The sequence below is a fragment of the Canis aureus genome, chromosome 13, assembly GCF_053574225.1.
Source record: "Canis aureus isolate CA01 chromosome 13, VMU_Caureus_v.1.0, whole genome shotgun sequence".
Lineage (NCBI taxonomy): Eukaryota > Metazoa > Chordata > Mammalia > Carnivora > Canidae > Canis > Canis aureus.
This window is the reverse complement of record NC_135623.1, coordinates 27,368,328-27,386,048: the sequence shown is the minus strand read 5'-3', so window position 1 is coordinate 27,386,048 and position 17,721 is coordinate 27,368,328. Positions and strand designations below refer to the sequence as shown.

At 37.9% G+C, this 17,721-nt stretch overlaps 1 protein-coding gene across 16 annotated transcripts in view; it reads right to left on the bottom strand.

Annotated features, from left to right (window-relative positions):
* The window catches only part of NAV3 (neuron navigator 3), a 1,006,607-nt gene that overhangs the window by 147,116 nt on the left and 841,770 nt on the right, over positions 1 to 17,721 (bottom strand). For all 16 annotated transcript variants that reach the window (XM_077845591.1, XM_077845595.1, XM_077845596.1 and 13 more), the window contains 2 exons: positions 16,823 to 17,206; positions 3,260 to 3,379 (listed from right to left, as the gene is read on the bottom strand). In XM_077845591.1, coding sequence (XP_077701717.1) covers positions 3,260 to 3,379; positions 16,823 to 17,206 — 504 coding nt within the window. The remainder of the gene's footprint in view (positions 1 to 3,259; positions 3,380 to 16,822; positions 17,207 to 17,721) is intronic.

Below are 17,721 nucleotides of genomic sequence, written 5' to 3'. Positions count from 1 at the left end.
GGATATCAGAATTAAGAAAGCTTTATGAAACAACACCCTGTACAAAGATATTTTTAAATTAACAGCAGGACTTACACAACTAGAATATTTAATACTATGCATTTTTAAATTACATACATCCCTAATCACTTCCTGATATAGGATTTTGAAAGAGCTTCAGATTTAACTATAATAAAAGACAAACTCCTATCTCTGCTGATAGCAGGATTTTCCCTATGACCTTATTGGTGTTTAATATATACAAGTTACACCAATAAAAAATAAATTTATTATAAAAAATAATATATACAAGTGATTAAAGTGGGTTTTGTTTTCCTTATATAATTCTTTCAAAAACGCAATTTTCAGAAGCTGAATCTAATGAATGGAGACAATTTCTTTCAGGGACAACATGTCATTATTTAACCTAATCTAAAGATCAGTGACACTGTGATTTTGACACTCTCTTTCCTTCGACAGAGCACAGCTAGAAAAGTGAATAAAAACTTCAAAATGTCATTTTTTAATGTTTAAATGTTTATGCTAAGTGTTCATGTTTTCATCAACTTGGCATATAGTTGTTAATTTTAAGGTAGTGACTTGCCAGCTTTAGTATCCACCAGAATCACCTGGAGGGCCTGTTCCAGCTCAGATTGCTGGACACAGTCCAAAGTTTCCCCTTCAGTAAGTCTTAGATAGAACTAATCTGCATTTCTATCAAGTTCCCAAGTGATGCTGCTACAGCTGCTGATTTAGTGACCACACTTTAAGATCCTTGCATTCACAGGTCCCAATTTATTAGACACACATCTGGGTTTTCCCGTTGGTCTGCAGTTCCTCAGCCACTCACCAGGTTGGAACCTTAGAGGAGCAAGGAGAGCTGGGTATCCCAACTATCTCTAAAATACTGATTCCTTGGTTCTGCTACCACAGCCTCAGTTCCCAAAAACCAACAGACTTTCCCCCTCCTTTAATACTTTCCATTTTCAGCTAAGAATGTGTAGGTCCTTAGTTTCAAAGTATAGTCCACACTGTGGATTTCATCCCCTCGAATCACTGCTTCCTGTTTTTCCACATAACCCCTTCCCTCTCTTACATAATATCCTTGCAGTATGTTGGCTCTGGCCCCATTTGCCTCTCGACCCTGTTGGACTCTATCGCTAGCCATACCCGGATATTCAGTAGTAGTTTGTATTCATTCCTTTGTTCTTTCACCCCATAAGCATTTGTTAAAGGCTCAAAATACACTGAAGTGACAAAAATTCTGCACTCGTAGCCTGACATTGTAATGGAGGAGATATAAGATAAGCGGGTAAAGAAATAAGCAAGTATGCTATACTCAATGAATGATGAGAATAATATAAGGTGATGGGTAAGAAAGTGACTGCCCATCAGATGTATGTTAGCCTCTCTGGAATCATTTCTCTGAGAAGGAAACATTCTGCTGAAATTGAAATGCGACGGAGGCAATAATGCAGTGAATGTAGAAAGGGCATTCTAGGCAGAGGAAGCATCAATCCAAGAGCAGAAACAAGTCCAGGGTGGCTGAAGGAGTCAGGAAGGGAGAATAGTTGAGGAGCTCAGGTCGCTGGTGGGGCGGCAACATTTTTCATAATCCTTTTGTAACTACATGCTTCTCTCACACACACCTGATCTATGGACTGGGATACGTCTATCCTAGTCTCCCAGTGGAAACTGTCCTCTGGCCAACAGGAGTTAAAATATCAACAGGCTTATTTAAAGAGTATTTAGAGCCCCAAATACTTGTCTCAGTTGTCTTGTCTTGTTCAGTTCAGTTGACGGCTGCCATGTCTGTTCTCACCCCAGTAGTTCTGGGGTTTGATTCTCTGGAGAGGTCTCTGAACTACAGGACATCAGGCACATACCCAAACTCCTAACCCAAGCCCTAACCCTAACCCTTCGAAGAGGTCTCTGAACAGCAGGATACCAAGCATATGCCCTTACCCTCACACTCACCTTGACCCTAGATCTGAGAGAGTGGCCTCCTCAACATATGACAAGGAATGCTAAGAAACAGCCTACTTATCCTGGAGAAGACTCCAAATATTTAAAAATTGATGGTATTTCATTTTTTAATTTAAATTTGATTAATATATAATGCATTATTAGTTTCAAAGGCAGAGTTCAGTGATTCGTCACCTGTATATAACACTCAGTGCTCATTACACACCTGCCCTCCTTAATGCCCATCACCTGTTACCCCCTCCTCCCCACACCCCTTCCCTCCTGTATTTCTGAAAATGGTGTGAAGGTAGACATCAAAACAGATTATCTATTTAAAGAGTATCTAAGAGCCCCTAATCTCTTCCAAAAATATATCTACAGCATCTGACTGAGGAGAAATGGATGGCTAATATCAGGATTCAAGCCTTTGGTTTGGCTATGTTAAGATGCACAATGAATTGTACACAGTTCCTATTTCAGAACATGGATACATTAAGTCACAACTTCTACCCTCTTCCTCAAAGCTGGCTTTAGTAAAGAATCACTCTAGGTACTGATATAGCATAGGTTTGAAATGGCAATTTCTTCTTGATGAATAAAGTCAAAATTTTGAATGAAGAGAGGGCAAAATCAGGTCAGAAGTATGTCTTACAGTATTATTTTACAAGAACAATATTCTCTAACAGCAGTGATTCTGATCAAACTGAAAAACAACTTCCAGGAAAATAATAACTAGCATATGAAGTGCGCAAGCATGCACACACATACACCTTTAAACAATCTGAAACAATTACATACAAAACAGAAATTAGCCTAAAGCGAGAGTTGTAGGTTTTCAACAAACCCCTCAAGAAAAGCATCAAGTTTATTGTACCTGATAATTCGAATTATGTTTCAATCTTTGTATCGTTAGCCTCCGGGTAAATCCGAGACTATCCAAACCAAAAGGAACTTATCAGCCAGAGTTCTTTTCAAGGAAAGAATATAGTCTATGTTTATCATTTTGCTTTTACAGATATTAAAATTTGCTGCCATGCAACTGAAAGTTGTTAAATATTCTCACCAATGCAGTATTATATAGGGCTCAGCAAGTCTTTTTTTTTTTTTCTCAGCAAGTCTTGTAAGAAAAACCACCTTAGTATTTAAAATATTTAAATATTTAAAAAAAATAAAATATTTAAATATTTTAAAATATTTCAAAATAATTATTATATTGAAATAAAAAGTCTTTTGATTTATGTTGTAAAACTCCTAGGGTCTCGCTTATGCACCTGGTTTCTGTGGTTCTCACCATTGTACATGCTGGTGGCATTACCTGTCTGCATCCACTGTCACATCGTGAACTCCTCTCTGGATGACATCCCGGGAAGTGGCTGTGTCTGGTATTCGGTTCAGACTTCTAGTATACAGGTTGAGCCCTCCATCTGTCATGTACCTGAAAATAAATGTGTAATTAATCAACAGAAAATTAAATGATCTCATCTGTGTAATTTAACTTCATAAACAGTGTTCACAATTTTCAATAATTATGCAAATATGCTTTATTACAGTTTTTCTATATAAACATTTTACTCACCAGGAAGAATGAGAGTATTTTTCAAGTTTATTAGGAAATCAATCTTCCTTACTACAACAAATAAGTAGACTACATAAAACCTTCACTTCCACCCCCCTTTGTTATCAAAATTTTGAACAGGCTGCAAGATCATTTCTCTTAAGTAAGAGCAAGATCACTTTATTTTGTAAATACCATTTTTGAAGCACTGAAGGTCACAAGAGTAAGGGAATATTGCTCAACTTAAAATTAATCTATTTGGTAAGTAAAATGTATGTTACCAACTGGCCACAATGATAAAATGATAGCCAAGGTGCATTATATGTTTAAAATGTTGCCAGGAACTGTTGTAAATAGTTTACAGGCAGTAACTATTGTCACCACATTAGAGAAAAAAAATAAGCACAAAAAGGTTAAGTGACGTGATGTTACTCTACCAGTTACGGCAGAACTAAGAACTCAAGTCTAGAAAGCTGGTCCCAGAGTGACCCCAACCGCCACAGGGAAAGCCGGTCAGCAAAGTAAAAACAGTGACAAAGCAGGTGCACAAAAGGAAGCAGAGACACTTGGCCCCTTGGTCTCAACTTCACAGCTTGTCTGTGGGCTCCAAGAGATATTCTTGCTTCTTTATAATCATGTCCCTAGCTTGCTCAAGCAAATTCGAGTGTATTTCGCTTTTTAAACTAAAAAAAAAAGAAAAATAATCATGACCATATTGAAGACTGACCAAATAGTCAAAGCTAGGATTATGAAACTGGCTAATGACTGCCACGGTCAATAAATTCTGTCCTTACTAGTTGAAGGACCTTGAACAAGTTTCTTAAATTGTGCCTCGATTTCTTCCTCTGAAAATGGGGAGAATAAAATCTGCAGAGATTTTATGAGAATTAAAGGAAAAATACACAAAGCTCTTACTTGCTATTCACAAAGTCTCTTCCACATACTTGGAGGAAATGTATGAAATTTATATACAAGACAACACTAGGTCATGCTGCATTATCCTTATAAGGTACTCTACACGGTTAGTTTTCTTGATTACTCAAGAATTTAATCTCACCAAAACTGAAAAATAAAGGACTTTGGCTCTAAAATTGAACATTGATATACTCTTGGAATGAGAAATACTACATAGAATTTAACTTTCTTTTTAAATAACTAATTCATGGTTAGGAGCATCATTAAATTAAACAAATAAGGAGGGAAGGGATATTTGTCCTTCATGTGTTTTCCTTTGTCAGCTGCCACATCTTGGTGGTGTCTGTGTTTCAGGGTTTATTCTTACTTTCAATTCCTTTTTTTTTTTTTTTTTTAAGATTTTATTTATTCATGAGACACACACAGAGAAAGAGGCAGAGACACAGGCAGAGGGAGAAACAGGCTCCCTGCAGGGAGCCCGATGCGGGACTTGATCCCAGGACCCCGGGATCATGCCCTGGGCTGAAGGCAGTTGCTGAACCACTGAACCACCCCGGTGCCCCATTTCCAATTTCTTACTGTATTTCCCACACAGTTCTCAACCAATATCTAAAAGGTTTTATTGTCTCTTAAGGTGGCGTATGTAAAATTCCTGACAAAGTGTTTAGTGGCAAACGTTTTTTCAATCACTTTTGAGATTGTGTTTTAAAAGGTTGAGGGTAGTTGAAATTTTCTCTGCAGATAAGTGAAATACTCCCAGCCTCCTGCTTTTTTTTTTTTTTTTTAACTACCAACTTGCTTAATCCTAAACTTAACCTTGGAGAAGTTATAACAATGTACACATGTTATGTTTCACGTATGTCTCTTTGGTCTATCTTCATCTGTGTATCTCCAAAATTGTTTAGCACAGTGTTTTGTATACAAATGAGGGTCCACAAATATATTATGTTCGTCCAGCTGAATTCAAAAGGCTTCCATATTGTAAAAAGAAAGCATCAGAGCTGATTTCTGTATCTTAACCCATGATGGTGATGCATGTAAAAAAGAAATAAGATGACAGATTACTTCTATTAGAAACATAACCTTTTAGTTATTCAATACTTACAGGAGAGTAAGGTCTATAAACAAAGGTTAACTGCTTTGAAAACTAATTTTCAAAAGGAAAAAAACATGTTTAAAACTTCAATAAATTAAGAAAAAAAGCTTTTTTTTCAGGAAGCACTTAAAAGGATATTCATTTTTCTTGGGTCCTTCAATTTTCCAGTTAATATCAAATAGGTTTACAACAGATCTTAATTGAACCAAAAAAAAAAAAAAAAACCAACAAAAAACCTCAGTTATAACTCCTCCTTTTACACAGGCACACTCTGATTTGAATGTTGGTAGGGCATTTTGATTACAGAACCATGAGTTTGTTATTTAAAAAACAACATACAGTATGGAGGCTCCTCAAGGAGTTAAAAATAGAGCTACCCTACAACCCAGTAATTGCGCTAATAGGTATTTACTCTCAAGATACAAATGTGGTGATCTGAAGGGGCACCTGTACTCCAGTGTGTATAGCAGCAATGTCCACAACAGCCAAACTTTGGAAAGAGCCCAGATGTCCATCGACGGATGAGTGGGTTAAAGGAGAGGTGGTGTATATGTACAATGGAATACTACTCAGCCATCAAAAAGAACAAAATCTTACCATTTACATCAACATTATACTGAGTGAAATAAGTCAATCAGAGAAAGAAAATAGTATGGTTTCACTCATATGTGGAATATAAGAAACAGTGCAGAGAATCATAGGGGAAGGGAGGGAAAACTGAATAGGAAGAAATCAGAGAGGGAGACAGACCATGGGAGATTTCCTAACTATGGAAAAGAAACTGAGGGTCAGTGGAGGGGAAGTGGGCAAGGAGATGGGGTAACTGGGTGATGGGCATCAAGGAGGGCATGTGATGTGATGAGCACTGGGTGTTACACGCAACTGATGAATAACTGACCTCTACCTCTGAAACTAATGATCTACTACTATATGTTGGCTAACTGAATTTAAATTAAAAGAAAAACAACGTACAGGCATCGCACAAGTAAGACAAATTCCTGACTTGAATTTTTTCTTGGTAATTCTTTCTTCTTTTTATTCTTTCTGAAGGATTTAAAAATCTATATATAAGAACATGAATTTTACAGTTATTCTAAAAGATTATGCTACAGTCTGAGAGCTATCAGTGGTAGGGGATCATTCTGAAAGAATAATGTAAAATTTTAAGAATGATTTCCTAAACTTCAAAACTGTCAGCCAAGATGGGTTTATTAAGAAGACATAATAGTCACAGGGAAGATTGGTACAAAAAGTTGAAAAGAAACTTGTGAAGATTACTGACAAAAAATAAATTATTTCAAAGTCTTAGAATAATTTTAGCCATGTTCAAATTCTATAAACTGTAAAATAATTCCCATAAAAAATAGTCTCACAAAGCACTTCCTAATTCTTCCTCATTTCTACGGGGGCACCCTGATCTTTCTGTGTAGGCAATTTGCATATGTATGGCATGCACTTTAGGTGTCTATTATCCAAATTAACATTTCTAGGCCATATCATTCCACCTTACCCTAAAGTAAGGTATTAAACTGCTTCCAAGGCACAGATAGGTGGCTTTCTCATAAGCACCTCAAATAGAGCAAAAGCTGAGGATATATTAATTTCAGCACTAAAGATCATGCTCCTTTTGTTGTGCACAACAGTGGCTAAAAGGAAAGACACGATATACATATTAATCATAGTGACCAGGGATTATGAGGCCATGGATGGATGCAATGGACATGAACGAAGAAAAGTTTGCTCGTCCAAATGAGCTTGAATACCTGAGCTGTTTTCAAATCACTACCACCAGGGAGAGCAAGAGCAGAGGATTTTGTCTCCCAGGACGCCTTTGGCAACTTCTGAAGATGGTTTTGTTTGGGGCGGAAAGGTGCTAGGCCATCTACTGGGTAGGGGCCAGGGACTCCTCCCATGCCAACACAGAAACCCTGGTCTTGAATGAGACACAGGCATTATATTATTTAACAGTTTCTCAAATAAGTCAGGTAATTTGCAACCATTATTGAAAACCATTGAAAGTTTGGAGAATTGGTTCTCAAATATACATTAGTTGAAGGCTCCTATTAAAATCCTCGAGAGCATTAAAAATAATAATAATATAAAAAAAAGAAAGACACCATCCACCTAATTGATAATCTAGACATACGACGCCTTGTCACTCAGTACCCTCAGCTGTTATAAGACGGAGTCTGGGATCCCTGGGTGGCGCAGCGGTTTGGCGCCTGCCTTTGGCCCAGGGCGCGATCCTGGAGACCCGGGATCAAATCCCACATCGGGCTCCCGGTGCATGGAGCCTGCTTCTCCCTCTGCCTATGTCTCTGCCTCTCTCTTTCTCTCTCTGTGATAAATAAATAAAAAAATTAAAAAAAAAAAAAAAAAAGACGGAGTCTGTTCAAATCCGTGAATCTGCATCGTTATGCTCTAATTATGTCTGGAAGTCACTGAAATAGACAAAACTTATAAAAATCTTATTTTTATATTGTTCAATCCTGCTTTCTCAATTAACAGAAATATATATATATATATACATATATATATATATGTATATATATATATATCTACCACCACAGTAATACCATGCTTTCCAAAGAAAAGGGAAACACATACTTTTGCAGGTGTATGAGGTATAAAAGTACATATCAGATAATAATAAAAATAATATCAATTTTCATGCACCTACTACCGGGCTTCAGAAATAGAACATTCCCTGTGTCTTCATCGTCCATATAGGTTCCTTCCACTCACAGCCCCAAACCTCCCTTCCAGAGATATCTGCTGCCCTGGATTGTGTAAGTATTCCTTTACTTTCCTAAACTATGGTTTTATGGTTTTGCTACATAGGCATGTATTCCTAAAAATATATTATTTAGCATCTCCTGGATTTGAACTTGCTATACATTGAGTCAATCTATGTGTAATCTTTTTGTGACTTCTTTCCTTCGCTCAAAATTACATTTTTTCAACTATCTATTTTCATGTGTATCATTGTGTTATTCGTTTTATAGCTTTACAACTCTGTTTACAAATGTACTATTAATTCCATTTGACTCTTTGGACATTTGAGTTGTTTTTCGTCTCTGGTGCCATGAACGCTTGTGTGCCCATACTTCCCTGTGCTCACAGGAAGAACTTACCTAAGGTCTATATCTAGAAAGGAAATCACTGGGTCGTAAGATGCCCATACCCATATTTAACCTTACTAGTCAATGCTAAATATTTTTCAAAATAGTTTCAGCATAAATACCTACTTGCCTCTAGGTGAGAATTCTCATTTTGGTTTGGTTTACAAGTTTCGGATTACAAAGCAGGTTGGTCATATTTTCACTTTGTTATAACCCATTTATGTTTTGTTTATGAAATGTCTGTTTACGTCTTTTGCTCATTTAAAAATTTGTATTAAGTTTTTGAAATTTAATTCCAATCTAGCTAACATGTGGCACATTGTATTAGTTTCAGGCGTACAATACTCAACAATACTATACATTCTATACGTTGCTCAGTGATCATTATGGTAAATATTCCTTAAGTTCTCTTTATGTATCTCTCCCCTCCCCCACCTCTCCTCTGGCAACCCTCAGTTCTTTTTTAGTTAAGAGTCTGTTTCTTGGCTTTTCTCTTTTCTTTTCCCCTTTGTTCCTTAAATTCCACATATGAGTGAAATCATATGTTATTTGTCTTTCCCTGGCTGACTTATCTCACTTTCTTTCCCTCATTTCTCTATTGGATTCAGTGCTATGTTTTGTTTTCCTTTTTTCTTTCCTCATTGATACTAATCCTTTATTTGTTTTATGTGTTGGCATATGTTTGTGGCTTCTATAAGGTTTCATCCTGACACTTTTCTCCTGCTTGTTTTTATGTGAAATTCATTTTTTTTTCCAGAATAAAAAGAAACAATGTAGATACCTTTCCAATTTCACATAGTAACTGCCTCTATTATGTTTGTATAGTGTTTTAAAATGCAATACGTAGCTTTTTGAGATTTTCAGGTTGTTTCCATCTCTTACTTTCATTCAGACTTTCACTTTTACCTTTATTGCCATGTCCTCTTCAATTTGCTTCTACTCCCAGAAGATGTCTGTTGGTGTGGAGTCCTCTCCTGGAAGGGAGCTGTGGTTGGGCAGTTTAAATGAATTCATAGGAACGAGACTATTCTAATTCCCTTCAGACATGACCTTCTGCCCTTATTCTCCCTGGCTGGTCAAGTGGTCAAAACTCCTCCCAGTTTCAGCTGCTGACTTCAGATGCCCTTTGTGTTTTCTAGTCAGTTTCTCGGCCATTTGGGGGTTCTCCTGTTCTGTTACCAGATGCCCCAGGGCTACCTCTGTTTCTTCTTAAACAGATGTTGACACCATCCTTTGGCTCTTGGATGTTTGTCCCCAGCTGCTTATACTTGGGGGCTGAGATGATACTTTGTCATCATCTTTTATGTGTAAACAATGATCATGATTTTTTGGCTTTGCTGTCTAGTTGCTTTGTCTGTTTTTGTGGGGATTTGGGAAGATTCACAAACTATGCTTGCACCATAATTTACTAGAATCACACATTGACATTTTATATCAGCCACTACATGTTACAATTAGCTATTTTTTTTAAATGACATGAACACACAGGCTTTTTTTTAAATCTCAAAGGCACAACAGTTCAGCATCTTCTTTTAGATGAGCGCAGATGATATTAGCTATTATCCCCTAGATCATACATGCTAACTAAAAAAAAAACTATACTAATAATAAAGATTGCTGTAAATCTCTGTTATATTATAGAAAATCAACATCCAGGAGAGAAATGTGTACATGTAGACATATAGACAATCTCACAGGGTCAGTATGTCATGATGGTTAAAAGTATATAGACTGGAGCCAGACCGCTTGGGTTCAAGTCCAGCACTGCATGTTTTAAGAATTTTGAATTCCCAGAAACAGATTAACTAATTTTCTGAGTTCTAGCTAAAATCACTTACCCCAGCCATGCCTCAGTTATTTCATCTGTAAAATGGAGATAGTAATGATATATTTACTTCTCACAGTTATGGCAAGACATAAATAGCATGTCGTAAAGGCTATGCAAGTGTTGGCTAGTATCACCAGCTACTTTTCCATTAGGATGTCCACATTCACTAAATATAACTCTCACATCTTGAATACGAAATTAGTAGGAACATTATGATTAGGAAGCTCTTATTTGTTATGTAAACTCTTTCAACCCAACATTTTAACCCTGCCCTTTCCAATGTTAGACATGCTTCACGTCATCAGGTGAACCGAGGGAGGATCAAATGAGAATAAGGATAAAAGTATTCATGTTTCTGTTTAAGAAGATCATTCCTCAAAATTAAATTACTCTGTGTTTGGGCCATATGACTTAAGTAGAATTTTAGGTTATATTCTGATCCAGGTGTTAATACTATGACACCTGGAGATAACTTCAATTCCCACCCAATTAAAATATGTAACTTTCTCCCCAATTTTCCAGCATGTTCCTTTTTTTTTCTTCACAAATGGAGACTTTCTCAGAGACTCATTATAAGTAAGAGGGCTTCCTCTGACTAATTCCTAATTACTGGCAGATTCACATCCCCAAGTGTTTAAAGTAATTTTAAAATGAGAAGAAAGAGATAAGTCTTTACATGCTTCAGGAAATTTTGAATTCTCCGAATGCTGATTAACTAGTTTTCTGAGTTCTACCTAAGGTATATGAGAAAATGAAACTCCTTTCCCATTCACTTCACATTCCTTGTGGTTACGTGAGGGAAAAAAAATCTTAAATTAAACACCTTCATTCATTACTATGCCTTTTGAGTTCTTTGTCCCTTTAATCACTGAAACATACTTTTAAAAATTGGGAACAGAAAATTAACTCTGTGACTCAATTTCTTTCCTGAATTGTAGCACAGACGTTTCGATGCCCTTCTTTCTCACTTAAAACATCATCAAATTAAAATTCCCCTGGATTGTCTCTAGCCCTCTCATCTTCCTATCTTTAAATTCTAGGCTGAAGCATGGGGCCATACCGTATAAATGCCAATAACTTTTCTGTGTAAACTGGTGAGCACTGAAGTGCTGCACACCCCAGGGTATCCTCCCCATAATAGCCCCTAATCACGGTTGGGCTGTGACCAGCCATACTGCCTGCTGATGATGTCTAGTCACCTTCCAACCAGGGGACAAAACTCTGAGTCATTCTTTAAACCTCAGGGTTCTGTACTCTGCCAAGGGAAAGAGAAAGTGTATAATGCCAAACAGGTCAACATCACCAGGGCAAGTTTTCATGCAGGATTTTTTGTATGTTTTTTTTTTCAATATACTGAATATGGATGACAACATAAAACATGCAGACCACTGATGCATATTTAAATGAGCTCATCTGTGAAACTACCCAAGACTTCATTTGAAAGACAGGGAACAAAAATGAACAGAAGACTGAACTGGGTTTTCACTGAGGCATGAAACAAGTAGGAAAGACAATGGACATAACTTTTTTTTTCCCCTAAGTGAATTCAGCAGAAACTACCCAGCTCTCATCAAACAATGTCCTCTTCCTTCTGGGCCTACAGCTGAACCATATTTCCTGGCTTCTCTTATAGTGAGATGAGGCCATCCAGCTGTTTTAGGAAAGGGAATGTGTGTGGAAGTCATACTTCCAGGAGCCACTTCTAGGCCTGGTACAGATGAAATATTCTCATGCCATGGTCCTTTCCTCTCGTTGGCTACCTGCTGGTTGAGTGTCAATGTGGGTGTGACAGTGGAATTCCTTACCGCAATCTTGTTCTCCTACAGGCTACATGTGTACCTTCCCAAATGAAGGTCAGAAACCCCAGCGAGGGTTTTATGTGAAGGAGAAATGAACTCTGTGTTAAGTTATAAGATTTTGAGATTCCTTGTTTACAGAAGTTACTGTTAACTAATACAGCTAGAGTCCTGGAAAATACAAAATGCTTCTGAGTATAGGTATGCCTGTATAGATTCAGTTGTTTTAAAAAAAATTGCCTTAAGAAAAAACTGCTAATCTAAGAATGTATACACACATACTTACAAACATGTGTATCTATTGGTCATTCATTCATTGGACAAGTGAGTACCTATAAAAATATAAACAACACTAGTGGGTGAGTCACAGGATGCTTTGTCTATATCACTCACTACTGCATGCACATTCGCAAAATGCTGTTTGGCACCTAGGATAAACTCAGAAATACATTTTGGATACATACACACACACACTTCAGCTCAGGACCCTTCTCTCTATTCTTTTCCCAGAAGTCCTCATGTCTCCCATAAATTCTACTATCTTCTAGATGAGACCACACTTTCCATCATATCTCTACCCTGGATACTACTTCGGCTTTTTCAGCTTATATCACAATCACTACATTTCTGTCTGCATTTCTGACTCTACATCCATTATCTCCCTTCTGCTTTCTCAAAAAAAAAAAAAAAATAGTCTCTCTTTTTGCTTCTTTTTTGTAACAGTATAATTTCCTATCTCTGGTGCTTACAAAATGGGCATCTTATGTGAATTCTCTGCCTCTTTCAAGCCATTGTGAGTAGCCTATCATTATTTCTGTAAATTTCTCCTTTGTGGTATCTCACATATCAATTTTTCCCTCCTTTCATCCCCATCAAGGCTATTCCCATATTTCTGGCCTATAGACCTTGGATGTGAGGTTTTGCAGTAGTGTCAGAAATCTACCACCAGAGCTTCTCCTCCCAATCCATTTTGCAGATTTCCCCTAAAAGGGACTCTCAAAAATCATCATCATGCCCTATTCTGTGACTATTAGATAATCTCCCTTAAGAAACAGCACTTTCAGGACACCTGGGTGGCTGAGCAGTGGAGTGTATGCCTTCGGCTCAGTACGTGATCCCAGGATCCCAGATGGAGTCCCACATCGGGCTCCCTGCATGGAGCCTGCTTCTCCCTCTGTCTGTGTCTCTGCCCCCTCTCTCTCTGTGTCTCTCATGAATAAATAAAATCTTTAAAAAAGAAAAAACATAAACAGTGCTTTCCATTGCTTAGAGTACACAGTTTAAACTTCTTAGCATAATGTTATTGAAGCCTGTCACAAGAGACCCTATCTCTCAAAATTAAGGATTCAGATTCCATGAATCTCAATTAAGGGAAAGGTCACTGAGTGTCATCTAATCCCATTGTCCCTCTGATTTTGAAAATTATATTTTAGTCAGGCTCACTAAATGGCCTTCTTTCTACATCATTTATACTTTTCCTACAAAAATTCTCTTAATACAGTTCCCTCCTCTATAGCTATTTAAATCAGAAAGCGTAACTAAAGTATTTCCTTTTCTTATTCTCTCCTATCTCATGCCTAGGTTTAGCACTTTCTCCATATTCTAAGGTTTTATGTGTATGAAACTTTTGAAATTACCCACATATTGCATTGTCAATGTCCATTGATTTCTGATTTAAATTGCTCCCAAGATATGCCTTCTCTCTCAAGATGAGCATTTTACATGTGTATAAATAAATACAGTCAATCTTCATTATTCACAAACTCCATGTTTGCAAATTTGCTTACTTGCTAAAATTTGCAAATCAATAATTGCAACATTTTCATGGTGCCTCGTGGAGAGGCACAGAGCAGCAACAAGTCTGAGTTGCCCCATAAGGACATTCCCAGCTGAGGTCAAATAAGGTGACATTCTGCTTTCTTGATTCAGCTCTCCTAGTGCCAATGTGTCCTTTTTACAGTCCCTTTAGAGCCACATTTTCCACATTTTTGTGCTTTGTCTTGGAGATTCTTCTGTTTAAAATGCCCCCCAAGTGTAGTGCTGAAGGGTTCTTGTGTTCCTAAGTGTAGGAAGACTGTGATATGTCTTATGGAAAAGAATGTGTTAGATAAGCTTCTTCAAAGCATGAACTGCAGTGGTGAGAAGGCATGAGCTCAATGTTAATGAATTGACAGCATGTACTAAAAAGGAAGGTGGCTTTAAATTGAAATACACACAAAACAAGATTATATTCTGATGAGTTGATAAAAATGTTGTGACCTAAAGCTCACAAGAGCCACATCTGTCTTTCCCCTAGGAGCAATGGTTCAATATTCATTAATTTGGTGTATGTGGCACCTTCATTGAATGTAACTACTGCGGGATGCCTGGGTGGCTCAGCGAGTGGACATCTGCCTTGGGCTCAGGCCATGACCCCAGGGACCCGGGATCGAGTCCCACATTGGGCTCCCTGCATGGAGCCTGCTTCTCCCTCTGCCTGTGTCTCTGCCTCTCTGTGTCTCTCATGAATAAATAAATAAAAATCTTAAAAAAAAAAAAAAAGGAATGTAACTACCGCATGAGATTGACTTCCTGTGTGTGTATGTGTGGATTATGTGTATAATGTGTGTATATATAGGTGTGTATATGTTATATTTATGTATATAATTAAATCTTCATCCAGTAGTGAATATAAAAATACACACATATGCTGTCATTTAAAGAGATGAAGAAAGAAAAAAGAGGAGGATGTAAGAGAGTAGAAAGACTGGGTTTCGAAAAGGGAGAGGCGGGAGAAAAAGTTCATGCCTTAGCTGTTCCTGTGTTGCCATCACGTTCCCTGAGCTGGGTATCCCCTCCTAGGTGGTTTTTAATATGTACAAAAATGATAACAGTAACATCCACACATTAGTATGATTATTAATGATAATTCATGAAATTATGATGCTGGTGACAAATTTACTCAACACTCAGACTGTGACAGGCTCTGAGTTAGTACAATTTTGTGGGTTATTTTCTTACTTCCTAGGAATTTTGTGGAGATTCTGCAATCGTATCCCTAATTACAGAAAACAAAAAAGCGTCTAACTTAAGCTGCCCCTCCAAAGTCCACTGATAGCTAATGGTAGAAAGGAATTTAAATTGTCTGACTCCAGTGGCAACTCAACTACTGCCTACCCTCACTGACCACAATCCGTCTAAGTCTGCATTGCTGGGATCTCGCCATCCGGGAAGGTGGCACCAGGCAAGCTCTGGATCGCAGGGTATCAGAGCAGAGCTACACACTGATCTAAAAGCTCTTCCGGGGCAGCCCTGGTGGCGCAGCGGTTTAGCGCCGCCTGCAGCCCAGGGCGTGATCCTGGAGACCCTGGATCGAGTCCCACGTCAGGCTCTCTGTATGATGCCTGCTTCTCCCTCTGTCTGTGTCTCTGCCTCTCTCTCTCTCTGTATCTATGAATAAATAAATAAAATCTAAAAAATAAAAATAAAAAAAAAAATAAAAGCTCTTCCGTAGGCCTGTCACCTTTAAATAAGCTTTTCTGTCCTCTCATGAATGAAGTCAGGAAGGGTTACTCTTAAGAAGAATGATTTCTGATACTGGTCCTCTCAGGTATACAAGGACAAAAAAGTAAGCCAAAACTCCTAAATTTGAAAACATGAAAATCATAAAATTGATTTGGGAAGCTTTTCCTTGCATTAACAGAGCCAGGGTTTTGAAGTCAGATATATCTGAGTTCTAGTGCCGGTTTAGCTCTTCCTTAGCCTTATACAATTGTGCTCAGTTAGGATCAGTTTTCTTATCTGTATGGAATTACTATTAGTAATAGAAGTAGTTTTATTTTTATTTTTATTTTTATTTTATTTTATTTTTTTTTAGAAGTAGTTTTAATAGATTATCCTATTGCCTCCATTGGGGCTCATCCTCAGATTGAACTAAATATTCCTCACTGCCAAAATCTTTAAGAGTTTCTAATCAACTATATATAATCATAAATAAATAAATAAATTAATTAATTAATTTCCTGTTTTTGGAATATAATAGAAAGCAGAAGAAAAAGGCGGAGTTTTTTTTTAATCTGATACCATCAAAAGAGATTGAAACTCTCAATTCTAAAATGATTTCCCTCAAATTAGATTGGAGGTACATAAATGAAGAATGCTTAAAGATATTTGTTCTTCAAAGAAGTTAGAGGCAGCTTTGACAAGCCATATTAAAAAAAAAAAAAAAAAAAGTCCAGCAGCTCAGCTAAATTCCTCCTGTCCCCTTCCCACGTCTTTCACTACAAAATCTGTTACTTAAGAAGCATGTGAAAATCACTCTGAAAAGCAAAGGCATATTTGTTTCTCTGAAGTCATAAGAGAAAAATTTAATAGCTTACAATGAAAAACGATTTTACAGAAGTCTTAGATATTTTACTTTTCACAAATGAGCAGAAGAGGGGGCCTGATATACCCCCAATAACCTTCCATTTGTCACGGTTTCTAATGACTCTGTGAGCTAGCCTAATTACTCCTCCTCCAGCTAATGCATCTCTGTAGACCACCGTCCCTGTTCACATAATGCTGATAGAGATAAAGGCTGCTTACCCACTGTTGATGTCATCAGCCCGGAGACTTTTCCCAAGGATGTCACCATCACTCATATATCCACCAACGTCAACTTCAGAAGACATGTCCAGGTCACTGCTTGCTTTCTCACTCATGTCAATTTGTGATAGATTTCCCAGTCGAGAGACAGCTGCTCGACGGAGAGGCGTCGTGTACATGAACCTCGAGGGGTCCGTGTGGATGAATCGGCCGGTGCCACTGCGAGGGTAGCCAGCCCCCAGGGAGGGAGCATCTCCAGCCTGAAGTCGAGGACATGCCTGACCCAGCCTCCAGGTCATGGGAGTGGGTCGGCCTGTCAGGTTGGGTATGGTTCTTCCATTCACTTCTGTTGTCACAGTGCTGTCAAATGTTGTCTCCAGGGTGCTGTCAAACAAATGAAGAAATAACTATAATTCACTTGGTATCATAGACCAAGACTATGGTCTACAGGAAAGGCTAGAGCGGAGTCATTTCTTAGAAGTACATCATTTGCATGCGAGTCAAATTAAGCGTTCATCATGAGATGCAAAACACCTCTGCACATGTCAGTGTGGGAAGGGGCATTCATTTGAAGTCTGTTGTTTTGCATTTCTGCTTTCAAAAGAAAGGCCATCATCAATCATTTTACATGAAACAGAATTTTGTTTCACAGTTTCAACAAACCCTTAACCTAACCCCAAAGGCTTCCCAGAACCATCCTGGAAGTTGAGTACAATTATGTTTCATGGTCTATCCCTCCCCCATCGCCGACTCCCTGCCCTAGATGCATCCCTCACCCCTGCCCTAGATGTATTTCAACTGCAACTTTGCTTGCCGTCTGTCACAGGCACGGAAATCTACTTAGTAGCGAAGGTGGTAGTTTCAGTGGCTAATTTGGTTTGAAAGGGACACTACATGGA